Source organism: Chelonia mydas, chromosome 6, assembly GCF_015237465.2.
Source record: "Chelonia mydas isolate rCheMyd1 chromosome 6, rCheMyd1.pri.v2, whole genome shotgun sequence".
In the NCBI taxonomy this organism is placed as follows: Eukaryota; Metazoa; Chordata; order Testudines; family Cheloniidae; genus Chelonia; species Chelonia mydas.
The window spans coordinates 2,130,986-2,153,966 of NC_051246.2; the positions used below are offsets into that span (position 1 = coordinate 2,130,986).

General features: G+C 57.9%; 2 protein-coding genes across 7 annotated transcripts in view; one reads left to right on the top strand and one right to left on the bottom strand.

Moving 5' to 3' along the window:
- Positions 1-22,981, bottom strand: part of LOC114018628 (RING finger protein 112) — a 135,082-nt gene that overhangs the window by 60,470 nt on the left and 51,631 nt on the right. The window lies entirely within an intron of this gene.
- On the top strand, positions 3,081-21,053 carry LOC114019129 (RING finger protein 112). 4 transcript variants are annotated; one of them, XM_043549669.1, is made up of 15 exons: positions 3,081-3,601; positions 4,215-4,506; positions 7,258-7,473; positions 7,876-8,013; positions 8,345-8,449; positions 8,852-8,902; positions 9,975-10,031; positions 10,782-10,868; positions 11,703-11,832; positions 11,988-12,118; positions 12,325-12,378; positions 14,006-14,080; positions 18,500-18,772; positions 20,017-20,163; positions 20,209-21,053. In XM_043549669.1, the coding sequence occupies exons 2-15, from the start codon at positions 4,258-4,260 to the stop codon at positions 20,614-20,616; spliced, it is 2,121 nt and encodes a 706-aa protein (XP_043405604.1). In that variant the 5' UTR covers positions 3,081-3,601; positions 4,215-4,257; the 3' UTR covers positions 20,617-21,053. The 4 variants fall into 4 exon arrangements, with proteins under 4 accessions (XP_043405604.1, XP_043405603.1, XP_037754656.1 ...); XM_043549668.1 differs by having other exon boundaries at positions 3,086-3,601; positions 4,241-4,506; positions 20,017-21,053; XM_037898728.2 differs by having other exon boundaries at positions 3,087-3,601; positions 20,017-21,053.

Genomic DNA, 22,981 nt, shown 5'->3' on the forward strand with positions numbered 1-22,981 from the left:
CTGCTCACTGAGAAAACGGCCGTGTGACTCTGCAGCTGTCACCCAGCCACCCCACCCCAGCATCAGCTCAGTGCTGGTTGTACGTCCCCTGAGAAGCATTGCAACAGGGCAGGGCTTTTTGAGGGCTTTGTTTGCTATCTTCTTTTGCAGCCAGTATGAATTCTGCTAACCCGCTTGTTTCTCGGAAAGAGCAGTTTCCACACTACTTTCAGTTTCCTCCTGCATGAGACAGGAAACAGACCCGGTGGAGGCTGGAGGGTGTCACAGCCAGCTACTGATAAACAACATTTAAACCTGACAGCTCTCACCGATGGCTCTGCAACTCTTCCTAGTATGATCGCTGGCCTCGAAGCCTGGGATCCACAGCGAAGACATTGGGATGTTGAGAAGTGAGATGCCCTTAGCAGGGATCAGAGTTAGCACCACTTTGTGGACTGGGGCCAGCTTGCACCCCTCTCAGAGCTGATGTGCCAGGCTCTCTGCAAACCCAGGGGAGTTTAAGGAGTGGTTCTCCCTGCATTGAAAGCACATTAAACACAGGGAGACACGATTCCCTGGCGTTGCCCTGGGGTAACAGTCACATGCAGAGCGAGCCAGGGAGCTCAGTGTGGGGCATCCGAACCGGCTGCAGATGAAGCCAGGATGAGTTGTTAGCCCTTCCCTGCCCAGACGTCATTGCCAGCGTGTCCCTAAGGAGCGCCAGGTCAGCAGGGCTGCTCTGAGAACCCCACTCTGGGCAGGGACCCTTCATTCCTCGGCTCCCCCCACGGGCCCTTTGGCCGGGTCTGGTGGAAACGCATGTGCTTTAATGGGCACTGGAAGTGCTGGAGTTGTGACTCCCCTGGACCTAAACAGTTTGGCCAGAGCCCTAGCGGACAGAAAGCTCCTCGTCAGCTCGACACCTTCAGGGAGTCACCACTACTTCTCCCTCCGGAGATAACACCCCAGCAGCTGCCTCTTCTCAGAAATGTGGGATTTCTGGAACTGAAACAAAAACCGTCAGCAAATATTCAACTCTCCCAGTGCTGGGTAAGAGTCACCCAGCTCCCGGGGCGGAGATGCAGCCACTTCTGGGGCAGGGGAGGTGGGGTACAGCCATGCATAATGTTGCACAGGGATGGCTCGCCCAGCACTGAGCTGCAGCCACCTCTGGGATAGAGCAGCTGGGGAACAGCCGCACATAACACCACACCGTGACGGCTCACAACTGTGAAAATGTAAATCAGTAAAAACTGAGAGAAAATATAGATTCATAGATATTAAGGTCAGAAGGGACCATTAAGATCATCTAGTCTGACCTCCTGCACAACGCAGGCCAAAGAATCTCACCCTGCCACTCCTACAAAAAATCTCTCACCTATGTCTGAGCTATTGAAGTCCTCAAATCGTGGTTTAAAGACTTCAAGGAGCAGAGAATCCTCCAGCAAGTGACCCGTGCCCCATGCTACAGAGGAAGGCGAAAAACCTCCAGGGCCTCTTCCAATCTGCCCTGGAGGAAAATTCCTTCCCGACCCCAAATATGGTGATCAGCTGAACCCTGAGCACATGGGCAAGATTCACCAGCCAGATACCCAGGAAAGAATTCTCTGTAGTAACTCAGATCCCACCCCATCTAACATCCCATCGCAGGCCATTGGGCCTATTTACCATGAATATTTAAAGATCAATTAATTACCAAAATCATGTTATCCCATCATACCATCTCCTCCATACACTTATTGAGTTTAATCTTAAAGCCAGATAGGTCTTTTGCCCCCACCGCTTCCCGTGAAAGTCTATTCCAGAACTTCACTCCTCTGATGGTTAGAAACCTTCATCTAATTTCAAGTCTAAACTTCCCAATGATCAGATTTTATTAATTAAAATATGCTTCAAAATCCATCAGAATTATAAGACAAGTAAAAATTGGATTCTGCCAAACTGTGCCAGGCCTTGCCACGGCAGCGTTTCCCAACAGACACGTGCCGGGACGTCGACTTGTCATTCCAACGGTCACTGTTTTCTGATACGTTCGGGAGGCAAATGTCACGGTCTGGAAAAATCCCGGTTTCCAATCCAGAAACCGCTTGGATGGGAAATTTCTGCCCCGCCCCTCACTGGCTGTTTTGCAGCTCGTCTGAGCTTGGAGCCGAGCAGTGAGGGCAGGTGCAAGGTGCTGTGAGTTGCGCCTTGTTTGGGGGTCTCCAGTGGGTGGTTCCAGCTGTGTAAGGAGTTCTGGGGTGTCACCAATTTTCCCTTCCCCAGGTCAACCCCCGATACACCAGTGCTGAGGGGAGAGGCCCTGGGCAAGAGTCCAGGGAATGTGCCCAGGCTCGGCCCATGTGCCAAACTTAGTGGGGGTTTTGGCTGGCGCTGTCCCAAAAGAAAGGGGAAGGATTGAAGAGAAAGTACCAATGGGGAGAGGCCAAAGCTCCCAGTCAGCCTGATTGACAGGGCAGGCAGGCCAATGAGGGAGTCAGGAGCCCAGAGGCCTGTTCTCTGTGTGAGCTGGAGCTGCCTGAGCCAGAAGAGGGCAGAGTTAAGGGGAAAGCAGCAGCCTGAGCTGGGCTGGAGGCTGAGCTGTGGCTGTGCAGAGCCGGGAGCTGGGACAGCGGAGACCAGGGATCCAGGGTCAACCTGCAGGAGGTGCCGTGGGGCCAGAGTCGGGATACCGGACGCTGGCCGTGCCCCATGTAACACTGCAGCTGAGCCTGGTGAGTGGCTGGGGAGAGTGGGGTGGGGGGCTGGGCAGGGAGACGTCGCCTGATGAGAGGCCTCGCTGCCCATACTCGGAGGACATGAACCCACCAGGAGGACCAATGCTGGGGAGAAGGGTGCTGCCCCCCTAGAGCCTGAGGGCATAGGTGCCGAATTTCTAATCTGCCAAGGGGGGCTCTGCCCATGCCCCACCCCCACTCCACCCCTTCCCCCAATGTCCCATCCCTGCCCTGCTTTTTCCCACCCCTGCTCTGCCCCTGCCCCCTCTTCCTGCCCCCTCCCCTGAGTGTGCTGGGCCCTCATGCCTCCCCCCAGTGCCACGGAACAGCTGATCCGTGGCAGGGGCAGGCGCTGGGAAGCAGGAGGCGCTGGGGGGAGGGAGAGGAGCTGATGGGGGGGCTGCCGGCGGGTGCCTAAGCCTGAGGGCGTGTGGGCACCGCCAGAGCTAAGGTCTGACCCGTGATATCACTGCAGCGCAACCAGGGCCTGGGCAGGAGGCCTGGGACATGTGGGGAGCAGACTGTGAACTTCCCTTCCAGCCCCATAGATGGTTGTTTCTAGTCTCCCGGGGCCCTTTGGGTGGGGCCCCTTGTTCCTCGAACTGTTCCCGTTTTCCCCTCTGGGTCAAGGGAACTGGCGCGAGGACTCAGATCCGTTCGCCCTCCAGTGCTACTGGGGGCCTGCAGAACCAAACCGGTCTAGGGAGCCGCCCCAAGAGCCCGGCCTCGCTCATGGCTCCGGGTTACGGAACTAGAGAGTGAAAGTGGAACTGAGCAGGAAGCAGCCAGCCGGGCTCTGTGCAGAGCCAGACACGCAGAGAGCCAGCGAGGCGGCGGGGGACACCCAGAGACAACCGGAGAAATTGAATTAACCGCAGGGTCTGCGCTGGAGTCTGCTCACCAGAGTGAGCTACAGGGGAAGAGCTGTGGGAAGAGGGAGCCCAGGGCTGGGCTAGGTGGGGGCTGCGGGTCGGGAGTGAGGGGCACCGGCAGGGCTGGTGGGGGGGTAGCCCAGGGCTGGGCTAGCAGAGGCTGTGGGTCAGACATCAGGGGCACTGGCATGGTTTGCTCTGGCCAGATGCAGTTTATCCAGAAGACCCAGTGCCCTGTAAGTGGGGGTGGGGGGCGGATTCAGGATTCCCAAAACATCCCCCCTCTAATAAGAACTGGACCAACTGCAGCTGGTGTTTCCGAGGCCCCTTGGCCGGCTCGTACAATCTCACCCCACAGCTGAACCCACATCCTGGCAGGTCGGGTGCTTCTAGCGGGCTGAACTGGGAGGTGGGGGGGGCAGCAATGGCTGTATCGTTCCCTGAACTCCCGGGGCCCCCAGGAATCCCAAAACCCCACGAGCAGAGAGACACTTGCCAGCCCTGCCCCAAAATGGGAGTGGCCAGGGCACAACAGCCGAATGGAAACTTACCCAGCCGAGTGGTGAAAACTAACAATAGAGCCCAGGAGTCCTGGCTCCCAGCCCCTCTGCGCTAGCATCTTAGCCCTGGTGTTCCCATGTGCTAGCTCCTGACCCAGTGGATCTCCCCAAGCCTGCGGGATCAGGGGGATGGAGCAACTCCGGGAGGACGTCACCTGCTCCATCTGCTTGAACGTGTTCAGCGACCCCGTCTCCATTGAGTGTGGCCACAACTTCTGCCGGGGCTGCCTCTTGACTCACTGGAGCGAGGGCTCAGTCCAGGGGCACCTCTGCCCGGAGTGCCGGGCTCCCTTCTCCAGGGACAGGATGATCCCAGACACACGTGTCAAAAACCTGGTGGAGAAAATCACCAAGCCTCAGCAGGAAGAGCCGGAGCCGGTGAGACCAGACGGGCCGGATAAGGGGAAAAGGAGCTTTCTCTTGTAGGGGATTCTGGGCCCAATCCAGCCCCAGGGCAGGGACTGCCTGGCTCAGGGGAGTGGGGAATGGGGCATGGGACCTTTTCCCCTTTAGAGGGTGCCAGTCCTGATCTGGCCCCAGAGAGGGGACTGCCTGGCTCAGGGGAGCAGGGAATGGGACATGGGGCCTTTTCCCCTTTAGAGGGTGCCAGCCCTGATCTGGCCCCAGAGTGGGGACTGGCTGGCTCAGTGGGGGGGAATGGGACGCACAGACTCAGACTGGTAGGCCAGAAGGGACCATCATGATCATCTAGTCTGACCTCCTGCACATTGCAGGGCACAGAACCCCACTCACCCTCTCCTGTTATAGACCCAGAACCTCTGGCTAGTCACTGACGTCCTCCAGTCGTGGTTTAAGGACTTCAAGTTACAGAGACTCCACCATTTATACTAGATCAAACCTGCAAATGACCCGTGCCCCACGCTGCGGAGGAAGGCGAAAACCCCCCAGGTCTCTGCCACTCTGACCTGGGGGAAATTCCTTCCCAACCCCAAATACGACGATCAGTTAGACCCTCAGCATGTGGGCAAGACCCACCAGCCGGACACCCGGGTGTCTGTAGTAACACAGAGCCCTTCCCATCTAGTGTCCCGTCACCGCCCGTTGGGGGATATTTGCTACTAGCACTCGCATTTGGGCTACATGCCATCGTAGGCAGTCTCATCAGACCATCCCCTCCATAAACTTATCAAGCTCAGTCGAGAAGCCTCCAGAGCTGGGTGTCTGGAGAGCGGCGGCTGCTGGCCAGGAGGCAGAGCCACCGCCAGCAGCAGCGTAGAAGTAAGGGTGCCCTGGTACGGTATTGCCACCCCTACTTCCACGCTGCTGCTGGCGGGATGCCGCCTTCAGAGCTGGGTGCCCGGCCAGCAGCCGCTGCTCTCCAGCCGCCCAGCTCTGGAGGCAGTGCAGAATTAAGGGTGGCAATACTGTGACCCACCGAAAATAACTTTGCGACCCCCCCGCCACACACACACATACAACTCCCTTTTGGGTCAGGACTCCCAATTTGGGAAATGCTGTTTTCCCCATGAAATCTGTAGAGTTTAGGGTAAAAGCACACAAAAGAACAGATTTCCCAGGTGAAGACCAGATTTCACCATCTGGGAGGCGTTTTTCATGGCTGTGAATTTGGTAGGACCCTAGATATTACGTTCAAATTCTGCTTGGCCTTTGGCAGTTCTCATTTTATCCCAACATGGATTCCTCCCAGTTTCCATTCCTCGGAGGCTTTCTGCTTTCTCTTAATCACCTCTTTGAAATCCTGGTTCACCCATTTGCTCAGCAACCCTTCCCCATGGGCTTTTTCCTGGATGCAGACTGCAGAGAGTTCCTGCATCTTTGACAAGCCTCCTCCACATCCAGATCCTTCAGCTTTGCAGGCCAGGTCACTTCCCTGCCTAATTCCCTTATTTTTTTGCAGCTTGCCCTTTTGAAATCCAGGATCCCCAGCTGCCGACCTGTTTTGGTTTATCCTTCCATTTAGTTAAACGGAATTAGCTCATGGCCACTTGAACCAAGGCTGTCCTCTACAGCCAGTTCTTCAGTGCGGTCCTCGCTACTTACCAATACCAAATCTAAACTGGCATCACCTCTTGTTGCTTTGGTCACTGATGAAAAAAATCTCTCAGCTGTGTCACCTCCAGGATTATCTGGGCCCTGCCATGATGAGCAGCACTTCTCCAATCTCTGTCCGGAAAATTAAAGTCTCCCATGATCACACAATTCCCAGTGGTATTTATTTCATTCAAGCTATGAAAGGGGTCTCTATCCATATCCAAACCGGATCCTGGGGGTCTGTAGCAGACCCAAGACACTCTCCCAGGGGAGCCCCTGGTACCTTTCTTCCCCACAGTGATCTTGACCCAAAAAGATTCTGTTTCACCCATTTCATCCCTTCTCATTTCTTTCCACTCCAGCTCGTCAGTAACACAAAACGCTACTCCGCCACCTCTGCCTTTTGTCTTTCTTTCCTGTACCCTGGTCATGGCTGCTACTGCCCCATGTGTCTGGTTTCCTGTCCCACACCCGTAGTTCTAGTTCCTTCCCTTTTGTCACCTGGGCTCATCCCGTTGCTGGGCAGACACCTCACTGCTTCCACTTGGCTTTGCTGCCGGTATCGGCCACCTGACTCTCAGTGTCGGTGCTCTTGGCACTATCGTTCCTCTTCTCATCTGTTTTCCTGCCCTCTCTCGTTCCTTTCTCTGTTGCTCCTACCCTCTCCTCCTGCCTCCCGCTCAGTGTGAGAATCAGGTCTGGAGGTTCCATGAGCATCTCCCAGGGTTCCTAGTTTAAAGCCCTTTTCATCAGCTGTGCCAACCTCCACCCCGGAAGTGTATCCCACGCCCTGTTCAGGTGGCGTCCGTCCCAGGAGACCAGTCCTCTGTCCGTGAACGCCTCCCCGTGGCCGAACATCCCCACGCCCATCTTAGCCCCACTGCCTGAGCCACTTTTTGATCATCAGCGTCTTGTCTCACCTTCGCTCTCCTCCAGGGACAGGTAGAATCCCACTGAAGATCCCCTCCAGGGAGTGCTGCCCCGATCCAGCCCCAGGGCAGGGGACAGGCTGGCTCAGGGGGTAGAATGGGGCACAGGGCTCTGATCCAGCAGGGAGCAGGGGACTGGCTGGCTCAGGGGTGGGGTCGCAGCTCTGACCCTGCTCTCTCCCTGCAGCAGGGGCCGGGGGCTCAGCCGGAGCCGGGGGGCCCGGTGCAGCTGGTGCGTCTGGACGAGGAAGAGAATCTGATCCTGGACGAGGAGGCCCTGAGACGCTGCCTGGAGCAGGGTGGGGTGGGGAACTCCCCCGTCTGTGTGGTGTCCATTGTCGGGGAGCAGCGCTGCGGCAAATCCTTCCTGATGAACTACCTGCTGCGCCGGCTCCGGAGCCTGGTGAGTGTAAACGGGAACAGGAGCAAGCTGGGGTGTGAGCGGCCCCATCCTGCCCCCTGCTGGAGGGCTCAGAGTTGCACACGTGTGTGGGAGTACACACACCTCATTGCATGTCGGTCAGCCTGTCTGCCTGGAACTCTGTCTGGTAATATTGTCTGTCTGTCTGAACCCGAGCATGTCTGTCTGTGTGTCTGTCTGGAATGCAGCGTGTCTGTGTGTCTCTGACTGTTTATCTGTCAGAATCTGAGCACGCCCATCGCCCTGTGTTCCTCCCCGCCCCACCCTAGTACAATTAACCCCCAGCCCCATCCCAGGGCTTACAGTCTGGAGGTGTGGGGGGACAAGTCACTCTTCTCCTCCACCCTGCACTGACCCCTGTCCCTCCATGTTCCTTTCTGTCAGGACGCGAGGGACGGGTCGTGGATGGGCCGGGAGGACGAGATCCTGGAGGGGTTCGAGTGGCGCGCGGATGAGGAGCGAGTCACCAACGGGGTGTGGGCGTGGAGTCAGCCGATCTGGGTCCCCACCCAGGGCAGGAAGGTGAGTGGGGGCACTGGGGATGCATAGGAAAAGGGGGAAGGAGACATGGGGACGCTAGGAGAAGGGAAATGGGGGAAAGGGCTGGGAACACAGGCAATGGGGAAATAGGGAAGGATGGAGACATGGGGAAGGAGGCCCCAGGGGAACCTGATAGAGACATAATGGGGGGGAATGGAGAGGCGCGAGAGGAGGGAGCTAACACTGGGGTGGGCAGAAATGAGATGCCAGGGGCCATGGGGGCTGAGCAGGGGGCAGGCTCTGGGGGCGGAGGGGCAGTGGGTGGCTGGACAAAGCCGGGAGCTGACCTGGGGCTCTCTCTCTTGGCCCCTAGGTGGCCGTGCTGCTGGTGGACACCGAGGGCTCCATGGACATTGCAATAGAGAAGGAGACCAGCATCAAACTCTCCGCCTTCTCCATGCTGCTCAGCTCCTACCAGGTTGGAGGGTCCCCGGGGGGGCACTGTGCTGCAGAGCACAGTTTGGGGGCTCAGCAGGGGACATTTCCCCCAGCAGTCCGGGCTGGCCCAATACCCCATGAAGAGCTAGGGGGCGCTGTGCTGCAGGGAGCGGGGCAGGGGCTCAGCAGGGGGCGCTCTCCCCTGGCAGGCCAGGCCGGGCCGGCCCTGATGCCCCCTGTGGCACTAGGGGGCGCTGTGCTGCAGGGTGTGGGGCAGAGGCTCAGCAGGGGGCGCTCTCCCCGGGCAGGCCGGGCTGGCCCCGATGCCCCCTGTGGCACTAGGGGGCGCTGTGCTCGGGGCGGGTGACGTGGCTGGGAAGGTGCCTGGGGTGGCCGTCCCTGCTCGTTGCTGTAGCTCTGTCTGTCTCCTGACTATTTGCAGATACTGAATATTTCGAATAAAGTGAACGACACGGATCTTGAATACCTGGAGGTGAGGCCAGGCAGCCTGACACGGAACGTGGCTGGGCCAGGTTCTCCCATTAGCCCCACAGGGTTATTATCCCTCCCCATGGGTCCTGGGGGGAAACTGAGGCCCAGATAAAGAAACTGACTCTCCCATGGTCACGTGGGCTTCTGGAGTCAGCACTGTCACCACACGGCCCAGCCTGGCTCTCTGCTCCCAGGTGTCCGGCATGGGCCACTGGGTCAAAGTTAGGACCCCTCCCTCCCCTCCAGCCCAGCTCCGCCGTCAGTGGGAAGTCTGCTGGGGCCAAGGCCTTGGGTGGTTGCTCTGCCCCCTGATCTGCTCTGCTCTTACCCAGCCCCAGCCCCGCCGGGTAGAGCCCCTGGCTGTCATGCCATTAGCGACGTCACTGCCACCTGCGACATACTGCGTGTCCTGCCCCTGCACCGCACCCCAGCGGGGATTCTCTGTGTGGGGGAGGGGTTGGCTCTGGGAGGGTTTTTATCTGTCCACATGGCCCTGAGTCCAGTGGGGGGCAGAAACCTGGTTAACGTGTAGCTAGAGCAGTCCAATGAGAGCTCGAGTATTCGCCACGTGGCCGAGATTGTTCGAGGCACGAGCAGAGCCGTGGTGTCACCGCCGGGGCTGGGCAAACAGTGTTGGTGGCATCTGTCAGCCTGAGGCAATGGTGGTTTTGTGGGTTGGAGGGTACATCTCAGGAACCCCTCAGGGAAAAGACCTCACTTTGGGCTCACTGACCCCCGCCCACCTCCACGGGGCGCCCTGGAGTGAAGGAGGGAACCCTGGAACAAGACTGGCTCCTCTGTGGGGCACAGGATCCCACAGCCGCCCCCACCACCCTCTTGGCCGGGTGCATCCCACTTCTCTTTCCACCCCATGGAAAATATCTCCATCTCTCTCCAGCTTCGTTTTGCTCTTGCTGGGCCTCGCTCTCTGCGATGATCACAGGGAGCGGCTCAGATGGGGATGGGGGGGCAGCGATCAGGCCCCTTTCTGTTCACCTGCAGGATGACCCCTCAGTGTAAATGCCTCCCATGACCCAGACTCGTCCCCCACCTCCCTTCTCTTTGCTCTGCAGATGTTTGTGCGTGTGGCCGAAGAGGTGGGAAAAGCGTACAGACTGGAGCCCATTCAGGTGAGACGGCTTCTGCCATCCTCACCCGCCCTGCCCAGTGTATCCCCACACGGCACCCCTCCCCTGCGGGCACTGGGATAGGGACCTTATGAGTAACTCCGCTGCTGCGGCTGACAATACTTATAAACACAGGACCTCCCCATATTCACCGTGGGGGGGCCTCTGTCATGCCGCTGGCCAAGATCCGTGAGAACAGCGACCTGCCTTTGTACACAGGCCTCTTCGGCTCCCTGCCAGCCTCCCTGTCTTGTAGACGCCCTTCAGGGTCATTTCTGCCACTACAGGACATGACAGTGCAATCGCCTCGGTGCAACGAGTGGTCAGCAATGACCGTCATTAATCACTGACCCCACCATTGCTCCACCACATTTCGAGCTGCCAAAGCACCTGGGCTGGTTCCTAACAGGACAGGGCAATTGTGCAGCCCGTCTCTTCAGATGGGGTTTCTCTGATGACCAGGGATGTAGCTGTGGTCAACTTCAGCCTATGTCACATATCCTTGATGAGCGCCCACGGACTTTGAGGGTGGCTACTGGCTCTGAACCTGGCTCATGACGATGCTACCAAATGGCGGGGTACTTTGAGCATATGCTGAAGACCCCTCCCCCACTCCACAGCCTGCACCTGCCCCATGCACCCCCTGCCCCATTCCCTCGGTGCTGAGGTCTTCCCTCCAGACATCACCCTTCTCCCCAGTCCAGCATCCCCCCACCCCCAGAGACCCTCACTCCCCTCCTGTCTCCCCTGCAGCATCTAGACCTGCTGGTGCGGGATTGGAGCAGCTCCCTGGTCCTTGGAACGGACGGTGGGAAGCAGCATCTGAAACACGTCCGAAAGGTGACTGTGGGACTCAGAGAATGGAGGAATGGGACATGGGACCTTTCCCCTCGAAGGGATGATGGCTCCAGTGTTTCCAACCTGGGGGAGGTGGGACCGCAGGGAGGTTGTGTGAAGGGGGGGGTCCTAAGCGCAGGGCTGGAGTTAGGGTGTGGCAAGCAGAATATTTGTCCAGGGCCCCGCACGACAGGGGACCCTGCAAAGCTAAATTACATGCTTCAGCCCTGGATGTCCGGGCCTCAGGCATCGGCTTCAGCCCACGGTGGCCAGAGCTGAAGCTGAAGCCCGAGGTTAAGGTGGAAGTCACCATTTTTTTTGAAGTACAGGGGTCCAAATTGTCTTTTAAGGCCAAAGGGGGTCACCAGCACAACAAGCCTGAGAAACACTGGGCATGAGTTTAGCTGCTGATGTCTCCAAAGAATCCATCCGCACGGAGCAACCTCCAGCTGTGGGCTGCGAACGCAAAGCTGGACTTTCCCTGCAATTGCTTCTCCAGGCCGGGCACCTGTCGCTGCCCTACGATCAATGAGCCCAGGCAGCATGGAGGAGGAAGCAGCTTGATTGCAAAGGGGAGAGGAGAAAAACAGGGTGGGACAAGGAGTCTGCAGAGACTGGGACCTCGGGTGGGGAGACAGGGGCTTGGAGCGGGGAGACTGGGACTGACGGACACTCCTTTCGCTTCCTGCCATCCCCTGCCTTGTTCACTGCCCCCCTTCCAACATCTACAACAATGAGGCCGGGCCCCTCCAGACCCTCTCTGACTGCCTGGTAGGTCTGGCTAATGTTAACACAGGTGTGTTTGTGTCAATGTAACCATTGCCCCTGTCTCGGCAGAAGCTGGAGGCGAGGTCCCCTTGCAAACACCCCAAGGCCCTGGAAGCGCTGAAGAGAAGCAGCAGCCGCTGTTACCTGATGCCCTTCCCTGGCAAGCGGATCACGAGGGGGAGCGAGGGAAGGCTGAGAGGTAACGGACCCAGGACAGCAGCTCTAAGCCCCCTGCGCTGTGCAGAGCAATGTGACTGGGGCGCTGATCATGCCCGTGCGTAGCAGGTAGAGAGAAGGGGGATCAACAGGCCCTGTATTCCCCCACCCCATCGTCCATCTCTCTCCCCTTTGCAGACATGGATGAGGATTTCCGGGAGAGCCTGAGGGACTACGTCACCGCCCTGGTGAGCACGGCAGGTCAACATGTCCGGCTGGACCAGCATGGGGAGATGCTCACTGGGACACAGCTTGCTGCCAAGATAAAGGTGGGGACCGGCCAGCTGTGCTGGAGGGAGCAGGAAGGGGATGGTCTCTCCTTGCAGTCAGTGATGACCCCAATACCCCCAATTCCCCAGCTGCCCCACCCCAGAGGTGGCTGCTTCTCAGCACCAGGCGAGCCATCCCCATGTTCCCAGCCTTTCTAAGCCCTGTGGAGTCTGTGACGTGATGATTTCTTTTGGTTCCTTTGCAGAATTTATCTGATGTGATGAAGAACCATCGCTCCGGCTTCTCCTCTCCCTGTCAGGTACCATCTCTGCCTCTGAGCTGATCATGGGGTGTGTCCCCTCACCCGTCCATGTCAGGGTTGGGGCAATGTTGGGAACTGGGTCCATGCTGCGGGAGGTGACTGGGAAAGAGTTTGGGTGAAATCTTATTTTCTTGGACTCCAGGGTAGAAGAATTTCACTAGCCTGAAGGGCGGCTCCAATCCTTGAGACCCATAGCACCAAACCCTGTTTTTCCCCAGGCAACTCCTGTTGGTGTTTAAAAGAGATAAGTTTTTAAGAGCAGTTCTGAAAATGGGGGTGTTTTTCCTGCAGAAAACTTGGAGTGTCCAGCAAACCCCCCAAATATCTCTTGTGTGGAAAGGCCACACCACCACTCCTCTCCCCAAGACATAAGACCCTGCTGCTGTATCAGGGGGATTGTAGCTCAGGCTCCTCATTCTCCTCTGTGGGCTGGTCTCATGGGAGGTGCAGTGCAAGCTGCAAGACCAACCCACAGAGGAGAATGAGAGGTTAAGGCAACCAAACTACATCTCCCACCAAGCGCCATGGTGTCCTTCCCTGGTGAGGGTGCGGTGCATCAAAGCTGCAGGGCACCATGGGAGGTGTAGACTGACCTGAGTGCTGGGGGTAGAGAGGAAATTCAGGCATCTTGTGAACCACATTTCCCACAATGCACCAGCATCTCCTCTCCTGGTGATTGTATCATGGCCCTGGTGCATCATGGGAGGCATCTGCAGTGGCAGGGGAAGGGGACAGGACAAGGTGGATTCAGGGGCTCTGTTTGCTGGCCCCTCTGGGGAGTGGGGCGTAACCATGGCACAGCGTGCTCCAGCCATGCCCCCCAGCCCACCCCCTGTGCTGGGGCCGGCAGCATGGACCTTTCCACCCTGCGTCACGGGGCCTCTGGGGAGCTGGGAATCGGGCCGGCTGAGCAGAACTTCAGCCCTGGCTCCTTTGGTCTGATCTGCCAGCCGGGCAGCATCCCAGCACAACCCTCACCGAGCCCTCCACGTCCGAGTCACGCCGTCTTCCCCCGCAGCCGGGCAGGACCCAGGGTAGACAGACCCTTTGACATCGTCTGTCAAGTTCTCTTGGGCGATAGGGACTACGTGAGGAGAATCGGATGCGGGGAGCTTCTTTGCCTGGGGGGAGTAGACCGGCCCAGCTAGAACAGAATAACTACTCCACAATAGCCACTCCACAACAGCTGCACAGCAGAGACTGTTCCAGAGTCCACAAGATTTAACCCAGCCCCCACCCCCAAAGGAGAGCTGAGATTCACCTGCCTCCTGGAAATCATTAAAAAAACCCGAAATCCCACCAGACCTGCGAGAGCCGTTGTCACTGATGCTCTCTTGGGCATGCGCCTCAGGCTGAGCCCGGCTGGGACAGGGGTTTCCAAAGTCCTCGGCTCCAGGAAAGTGCCACAAGGGCAAAGTGCAGGTCAGAGCAGGAAGGGAGCCGAGGCTGGGCTGCTGCGGGGATCGAATTGAAAAGTGGTGGCACCAGCAGCCCCAAGCTGCTACCACACGGGATAGCGATGTCGCTTTGTTCCATGAGGTTGCTGGGGTGGAAGCTGCAGCCCCTAGGTGGAGTTGGGGCCCCATAAATTGCGGCTCACCCCAGCCTTGTCCTCCCGGCACAGATGGCCATCACCTTCCACAACCAGAGAGTCCTGGACAGGGCCAGCGCAGACCATGCTGTGTTTCTGAAGGAGAAGGTGAGTCCAGGGGTGTCGCTGTGCCCCCAGCCAGGGGAACCCCAGGGAAACATCCCAGCCAACCCCGTGGGTTACGGGCTTTGTGGCAGGAGAGGAGACCTTGTCACGGAGTCCCTGGGCGATGCTCTGGAACTGCTCCCTATGAAGCCAGGCAGGACTCTGGGGAAGTCTCCTCTCTGTGAGCAGCCTGTCTTCAGGACACACAGCTCACACGGCTTCCACCTTCCTGGGTCTGACCTCGGAGCATTCAGCCTCCTCTGCCCCTCCGTGCGCTTCCCACAGCGAGTCTGCGCAGGCAGGGCTCCTGGGGAAGCCAGAGGGTCCTGCACCCCAACTCCGCAGTCAGACGTGACTCTCAGCCAGCCAGTAAAACAGAGGTTTATTAGACGACAGGAACATGGTTTAACACAGAGCTTGTAGGTACAGAGAACAGGACCCCTCAGCTGGGTCCATTTTTGGGGGCAGTGAGCCAGACAACCACGTCTGCCCTTCACTCCTCATCCCCAGCCAGCCTCAGACTGAAACTCCCTCCAGCCCCTCCTCCTCTGGGCTTTGTCCGGTTCCCGGGCCAGGAGGTCACCGGATTCCTTTGTTCTCCAACCCTTTAGCTCTCACCTTGCAGGCGGGGAAGGGCCAGGCCATCAGTTGCCAGGAAACAGGGTGTCGGCTATTTTCTGTGTCCAGACCCCTGCACACATCTGCCCTCTAGGGCTCTGCAAGGATCATACACCCTTACCCTACCCCCTAGATACTTAAGAACTGCATAGGGGAAACTGAGGCACCCCCCCAATATTCAGAGGAAACATTAAGAACAGTCCCACTTCGTCACATCTCTCCCCCCTTCGAGATCGAACTGAGTGGGGTCACTGTAGCCGGTGACCTGGGGAAGTTCGAAGCCACCAACGTTCCCATGGATGCCCCAGCATGTCTCCCATTCCTTGGTAGGAGTTACACCAGGCCCTTCCAGTGTCACGCCCTCCCTTAGGTCGGGGGTGATCGATAGCACTCGCAGGCCTCATGTAGGAAGGTTTCTGCGGCCTGTGCCCTTTTGCCACCCCCAAAACCCCAGGGGGTCAAACTGGGATTGGGTCTTCTCCCCAACAAGTTGGCCAAACACAGCCACTTGGTTATAGGACTGTTTAACTTTCTTAACAGCTTTCACTTCATCTGAGACCTTCTCAAAGCTTTCCACACTGGATCTTTCAACAGGAAAGTCAGTGGATCCATTCACAACAGAAAATTTCTGGCTGTTAGGAACTGAAACTTTCCCAACAACTCACTAGCAACAGGAAAAATACAAGCACCAGAATTATCTGGTCTCTGGGATTTTACATAGACCCTAACTGGATGCGACCTAGTTACAGGGCCATTCTCCCGAGCAGACACAAACTTAGGACCCTTCCCTTCCTGGGCTTTAGCTGAATCCAGAACCAGCTCTGAGACAGCTGCACTACCCTCAACCATCACAGGCTGAAAGGCCCCTTCTGTCTGCTCCACAGACAAAGAAGAGCCGGACACACTTTCTCCTTTCCCAGACCCACAGCTTGGGATCTCATTCCCCTTGTCCCGGCACACAGGCCTGGTCACAGACAACTGCTTGGAGACCGGGGTAGCTCCCTCCATAGGCAAGTCAATACCCCTGACAGACACGGGCACATTTCCTTCCCTGTCACACTTCTCCACCCAGCTAACAGGTAAGGTCCAGGGACGCTCATCTTCCACTCTCCTCGCCTTCCCACACTGCTGACCACACAAAGCCAACAGCTCACAAGGCTGCCTAGGCTCATCCAGACTTTCCTTACCAGCACCTTGCCACTCCCAATAGATCCCCTGCCCTGCCTGTGTCTCCCCCCACTCAGCTGGGGTCTCAGCTCCCCCTGTCCTCAGCGCTGCCCTTGCTGTCCCAGTGGGGGTAGGCAGCGAGCTCGCTGCTTTCCTCACTGCATCAGAGGCAGAGTGAGCCCCCCCTCCGGTGTGCACGGGGTTGGGGAGCATCTCTCTGTCCCACCCAGCCCCAGGGGTCTGGTTACAGGCAGGCAGGTAGCCTGATCCTAGCAGCTCCTCCCCGCTGCCAGCCAGGTCATCTACATTTTCACTGACCATTTCCCTCTCCGCCAGTTGGTTCCCTGGATTCAAATTCAAACCCTCGGCTGTTACAGGAGCAGGGCCTGGATCCTGTCCCAAAGAGACACAGTCACCCCACAACAGGGTCTCACAGCTGATATCCTGGAAAACCCCAACAACCAGCTAGCCCCACCCCTCCTGTGTCTGCACAGGGATCTGGGCCATAGGCAGGGTGAGGGGCTTCGTCCCTGGGACCCTCACCCAGCTCACACAGCCCCTCAGCATCTGAGGCTGCACCACCCGGGGCCTGACACCAGTTCTCTCTGTCCCAGGATCTCGCTACCCCAGGAATGTCTCCCCATTGACCATCACCTTCCGCTCCCACTGGGGGTCCGAGGGGCCAGACCCCAGGAAACTCCACACAGTAGTATAGGTTGGGGTCAGGAGTGGGAGCCTGTCCACCTCCCCACCCATCTGGCTGATGGAGTCTCTGGCCTTGGGACCCAGCAAGGGAGCTAGACACCGGGGCTTTTCCGCAGGGTCCCTCTGGTTCAAATCTCCAGCCTGCTCAAAGGCAGTGAGGTGGGCATCCACATCCCCCCCTCCTTAACCAGGGGCAGCAATTTAGTCTCTAGGTTCCCTGAGGAACTGGCCCCCCGGGGTCTATCCCCACTCACCCCTGGGAGATCCCCTAGGCCTCTCTGCTTCCCCACCGCCAGTTCATGCTGCTGCTGCTTCTGCAGCTCTTTCTTGGACTCTCGCTGTCTCTCACAATCCTCTTGCTCTCTCGGACTCAGCTCCAATCCCATCCGTCTCCGATCCCCCAATGGGGAACCCGATCGTGAAGACCCCCGTCTGGTCGGGGACAGGAGTCTTGGGGATGCCTGGCTCCCACTCCAGCTGCTCCTAGATCCTGTTATAGCCCCAGTTGGGGTCAGGAATCTGCTCCTTAGAGCGGTCATCCTCCTCCAGCTGCACGATGAACTGCGCCTTGGTGAACTTTCCAATGTGTAACCCTCTCTTTCTGCACAGGATTACAATGTCCTTCTTAAGGAGATGGTGACAGGCCATCACTCCGCTCTTCCCAAGTTGTTGTGGACTCACAGGCCTGTGAGCTCTCAGCTCCCCAGGGTTTCCAGGGAGAACCCATAGTGTGCCAGCGCTTCTCGAGGTCACCACCTCTTTGCTAGGGTCGAGTTGCAGACTCCTCCACCCCGGGACCGCTCTCTGCAATCCCCAGGGGAACCCTGTTACTGCAAAAGTCCTTCTCTCTGGTCACACACTCCCAGGGGTTAACCGTCCCCCGAAACCGTCTCTCTCTGAATCTTCAGCATGCCTGGTCCCCGTCAATCTCCCTTCGTTTTACTGCTCCCCAGTCACTTACTGCAGGAAACGCCATCCATGGGGTGCAGTACATCCCACCGCTGCCACCAGTTGTCACGGAGTCCCTGGTCAATGCTCTGGAACTGCTCCCTATGAAGCCAGTCAGGATTCTGGGGAAGTCTCCTTTCTGTGAGCAGCCTGTCTGCAGGAGACAGAGCTCACACCTTCCTGGGTCTGACCTTCTAGCATTCAGCCTCCTCTGCCCCTCCGTGCACTTCCTACAGTGAGTCCGCCCAGGCGGGGTCCTGGGAAAGCCAGAGGGTCCTGCCCCCCAACTCCGCAGTCAGATGTGACTCTCAGCCAGCCAGTGAAACAAAAGGTTTATTAGACGACAGGAACATGGTCTAAAACAGAGCTTGTAGGTGCAGAGAACAGGACCCCTCAGCTGGGTCCATTCTGAGGGGGGCAGTGAGCCAGACAACCACGTCTGCACTTCACTCCAGGTCCCCAGCCAGCCCCAAACTGAAACTCCCTCCAGCCCCCTCCTCCTCTGGGCTTTGTCCCTTTACCGGCCCAGGAGGTCACCGGATTCCTTTGTTCTCCAACCCTGTAGCTCTCACCTTGCAGGGGGGAAGGGCTGAGGCCATCAGTGGCCAGGAAACAGGGTGTTGGCCACTCTCTGTGTCAAGACCCCTGCACACACCTGCCCTGTAGGGCTCTGCAATGATCATACACCCTTATCCCACTCCCTAGATACTTAAGAACTGTATAGGGGAAACTGAGGCACCCCACACTATTCAGAGGAAACGTTAAGAACAGTCCCACTTTGTCACAGACCTCATATCCGCTTTCAGGGGGCTGCGGGGATGGGAGACTGCAACCCGGCACAGCAGTGGCCTGGATCTCGGTCATGAGGGTGGAGGAAGTTGCTGTGCTGTAGCCAGAGGGTCTATTGGTGAGATGGGGTCACGCACCCGCCCCTTCTAGCCCCTTGCACCCCACTATTCTCCCCTCCTCTCCGGCTCAACGCAGGACAGCCTGTCCCTGCGCATGGTCGACTGTCTGACGGTGGATCCGAGCGCAATGGCGGAGCAGTTCAAGGAGCAGCGCAGGTCACTGCTGGAGCGGTGCCGGGAGGAGCTGAAGGAGCCGGAGGAGGCCCTGCTGACGGGGCTAGAGGCTGAGCTGACTCGGGAGGCCGAGACCTTCCTGGAGACCTACCGAAAGCGCTATCAATCTCACACCACCAACCAGAGAGCCCTGGCCAGGGCCCGCGCAGCCCACACTCAGTTTCTGCAGGAGAAGGTGAATCTGGGGAGGGAGGGCTGTGCCTCCCACCAGGGGAACCTCAGGGAACCATCCCGGGCAGCCCCCCAGGCTATCGGCTTTGGGGATGAGGTGGGAGTTCAGATTTCCAGCTCCCAGGGTTCCTGAAGAGATGAGAGACTCCAATCCCAAACCTTGGGGGGCCCAACTCAGTTTTGGGGGTTCTGGGCAGCACCTGGCACAATGGCAGCCCCGATCTCAGTCCAGAGAACTGTGCCTCACCCAGCATAATGGGGGCCCAGTCTCAGTCATGGGGTGAGGGGTGTGCAGTACCTCGCACACCTGGGGCCCCGATCTCACTTGGGGGGTTGGTCTGTGTAGCAGCTGGCATGACAGGGGGGGGTCCAATTTGAGTTGTGGGATCCTGGCACGATGGCAGCCCTGATCTCAGTTGGAGGGTGTTTGTACAACAAGGGCCCCCATCTTGGTCGGGGTCTGTCACGGAGTCCCTGGTCGATGCTCTGGAACTGCTCCCCACGGAGCCAGGCAGGACTCTGGGGAAGTCTCCTCTCTGTGAGCAGCCTGTCTACAGGACACACAGCTCACCCAGCTTCCCCCTTCCTGGGTCTGACCTTCTAGCATTCAGCCTCCTCTGCCCCTCCCTGCACTTCCCACAGCCAGTCCGCCCAGGCGGGGTCCTGGGGAAGCCAGAGGGTCCTGCCCCCCAACTCCGCAGTCAGATGTGACTCTCAGCCAGCCAGTGAAACAAAAGGTTTATTAGACGACAGGAACATGGTCTAAAACAGAGCTTGTAGGGGCAGAGAACAGGACCCCTCAGCTGGGTCCATTTTGAGGGGGGCAGTGAGCCAGACAACCACGTCTGCACTTCACTCCAGGTCCCCAGCCAGCCCCAAACTGAAACTCCCTCCAGCCCCCTCCTCCTCTGGGCTTTGTCCCTTTACCGGCCCAGGAGGTCACCGGATTCCTTTGTTCTCCAACCCTGTAGTTCTCACCTTGCAGGGGGGAAGGGCTGAGGCCATCAGTGGCCAGGAAACAGGGTGTTGGCCACTCTCTGTGTCAAGACCCCTGCACACACCTGCCCTGTAGGGCTCTGCAATGATCATACACCCTTATCCCACTCCCTAGATACTTAAGAACTGCATAGGGGAAACTGAGGAACCCCCACACCATTCAGAGGAAACATTAAAAACAGTCGCACTTCATCACAGGGTCTAAGCAGGACTTGCCACGTCTAATACTTTTGGCTCTCCCTGCTACTGCAGGACACCGACTCCAGGAACCCACTTAAATGCCTGAAGGTGAGGCCAGGCAAGATGGCCGAGCAGTTCACAGAGTGGCGTGGGGACTTGCTGGGGCGGTTCTGGACAGACATGCTGCTGAGGGAAGAGGCCCTGGGGATGGAGCTGGAGGTGGAGCTGAGGCAGAATAAAGAGGCCCTGCTGACGGAGCTGGAGAAGGAGCTGATGCAGGAGAAAGAGGCCCTGCTGAAGGAGCTGGAGGAGGAGCTGATGCAGGAGGCCGAGACCTTCCTGGAGACCTACAGGAAGCGCTTCAAGATATTTGCCATTTCAGTGGGCGTTGCCGTGGGGGGGGTGGTCCTGGCACCAGTGGGTGGAGGTGCTGCTGCAGGAATTGCCGCTGGTGCAATTGCTGCTGAAGCTGCGGCGCTCGGCATAGCTGGGGCGGTTGGCATTGGTGTTGGGACGGGTGCTGTGGCTGGGGCATGCGTGGGTGGAGGCGTGGGATGGGGAGTTGGTAAGAAGATGGCCCAGAACAATACGAACCGGGCTGAGGGCATCGCCAGCCAAGGGGAGGAGGAGGACAGCACTGAGGAGCTGTCTGATATGGCCCCCCTGATCTGAACAGCGCCCCCCCCGACCCAATCTGGGGGTGATGAATGCGGTGACAGGGCTGTAGCGTGGCCCAGACATGTCAACCACAAACCACTCCACAGCGGGGCAGCCGTCGCCCACAGATTCTAAGAAGGGACTTTGGTCCAACCCGCTCCTGAAAACCTCCAATGACTGTGTGACACCCAGGCCCATCGCTGGCGGCGGGTTCAGTGCCCTGTGTCAGCAACTCCTAACAGGCCGGACAAACTCGCTGCACCTAACACACCGCTGTCATGGTATTTAGCCACAAATAGTGTCTTGTAATGCATCGAATGCATCCCAGGAGCACACGGTATTGATATCTGTGTGAAATGTAGGCCCTGTCATGAGGTGAGGAGCTACGCGTACATGTGCATATGGAAAACACGTTTTCAAGTCTGAATAAAGGCAGGGTCAGCAGACAAGTTTCTGCCAGATGTAGGACGTACATTTGTCAGTCCACCTCAGTTGACGTCAATTAAACTTTGTAAGCCAGCCTCATGCATGCCCCATGGACATACGAAGGTAACACAAAGCTATGGGGTCATCATGCTGGAGAATAAACCACGGCGGGAGGGGAACGTGCTCCTGACTTTCAGGCCAAACAAACTTTTTGTGGGCAGAAGGAGAAGGTGAATGGATGCCCCTGTATCCTTCACTGCTGAAGCAAAGGGGCAGTGATTCGGCAAGAGGGGGCCCAGCTGTGCTGGTCCGAGATGCAAGGAGCTTGGTTTAGGTGAGGTAACCTACTTTAAACTGTTCCATTTGGACTCAAGGAAGCATGTTACAATTTTGCTGTATGTGTGCCACCCTTCTGCCAGCGGCATCGGCAGCTACCAGGGCCAGGTCGAGGTCAAGCCCTTCCTCTCTCTGTCCCCAGTCATCTAGGAATCTGTAACCACGCCGGACACCTTTGCCAGGAAAGTCTCCACCCACTCACCATTGCAGAGGTTTGAAGAAATGAACTTTGCTGGGGGCAGCAAAGGGAAGGGAAGGGCCGGGTTGAACTGGGGACGTATATTTACAGTTTAACGCCTTCCACCACTGTGTACCTCAGGGCGCATCAGTCACAGTCCCAACAGTTGGACCCTGAATGCAGTTTGTTCTGCCCCCACCCTCAGCTCATGGCTCCCCAACTTCTTCACTCACAGTTTGAGTTTCTGGGAGTTCAGGAAAATCAGGGCCTCTGGCCCATGAGCAGCTCTGGGGGTCTATCACCTGCCCAGCAATCGCGGTTCCAGCAGCTAGGACTGGGAGGCCTGACGGGAGTCGCTAGGCTGCCATGGATGGATGCCGTGAACTCCTCTGCTCCAGATGTAGTATGCGCCGCGGCTCTCCCATGGCGGTTCCCCAACCAAACCCTGTTGGGCTATGGCTGAATCCAGCTGCTGCTTTGCTCTGCTGTTCAGTCTACTTGTCCCGAGCCGGACAACTGGCCTTTGTGGTGAGCTCTGCCTAGCCAAGGCAATTCCAGCTCTTCGCTCAACTCTTCTAGATGCAAGGGGGTTGCGGGTTTTTATGTACCAGCCATGTCTCTACCACCCAAAGAGTTATTCCCGCCACGGCTGTGAAGCCCCTCCATCTTTGCTCCCCATCTCTGTCCAGGGCTCTCACCCTGCCTTGGCCAACATCCACGTCATCAGAGTGACCCCACACCTGGTTCTTGTCCAGGCAAGTTGCCCGCAGGGTAAGCTTAAAAATATGGACCCCAAGTACAAACCTTAGTCCCGGTATACCCCAATGTCCCTCACCAGTGCTGAGGGTCCAGGCCCCAGCCAAGGGTCCAGGGAACCTGCCCAGGGCTCCACCCTTGCGCCAACTGTCCCCTCCAAAAATATTTCAAGGGAGATGAGCCAAGATTCCTCAGCCACGTCCAGGGCATCCAGTGACCAAAGCCAGAGCCTGAAATAAAAACTGAGGCGGGAGCAGCCAGCCCGTTACTCTGTGCAGAGAGAGATGCAGAGAGTGAGGGAGGCAGGGAAAACATCAGAGACAAACGGGTCTGCGCTCGAGTCTGTTCTCCAGGGTGAGCTACAGCAGCAGAGCTGTGGTGGGGAAAGGAGAAGCCCAGGGCTGAGCTAGCAGGGGGCAGGGGGTTGGGTTTGGGGGGCACTGGCAGAGCTAAGATCCTTGGCTGAGGGTATCTCAGCAGCAGGACAGTCCGAGATTTGCCAGGAGGCGGAGCAGGGCTGGCTCTGGCCATCAGAACTGCCAGGCTCGGTGCCCAGATCTGCTCCAGTGACGTTCCATCAATCCCCTCTCCCTTTCTGTGGCTAATGCCTGGCCGGGGCGGTGTGCTCTGGCCGGCTGCACTTTGTCCAGGAGCCCCAGGGCCCTGTGAGCTGGGGGAAAGATT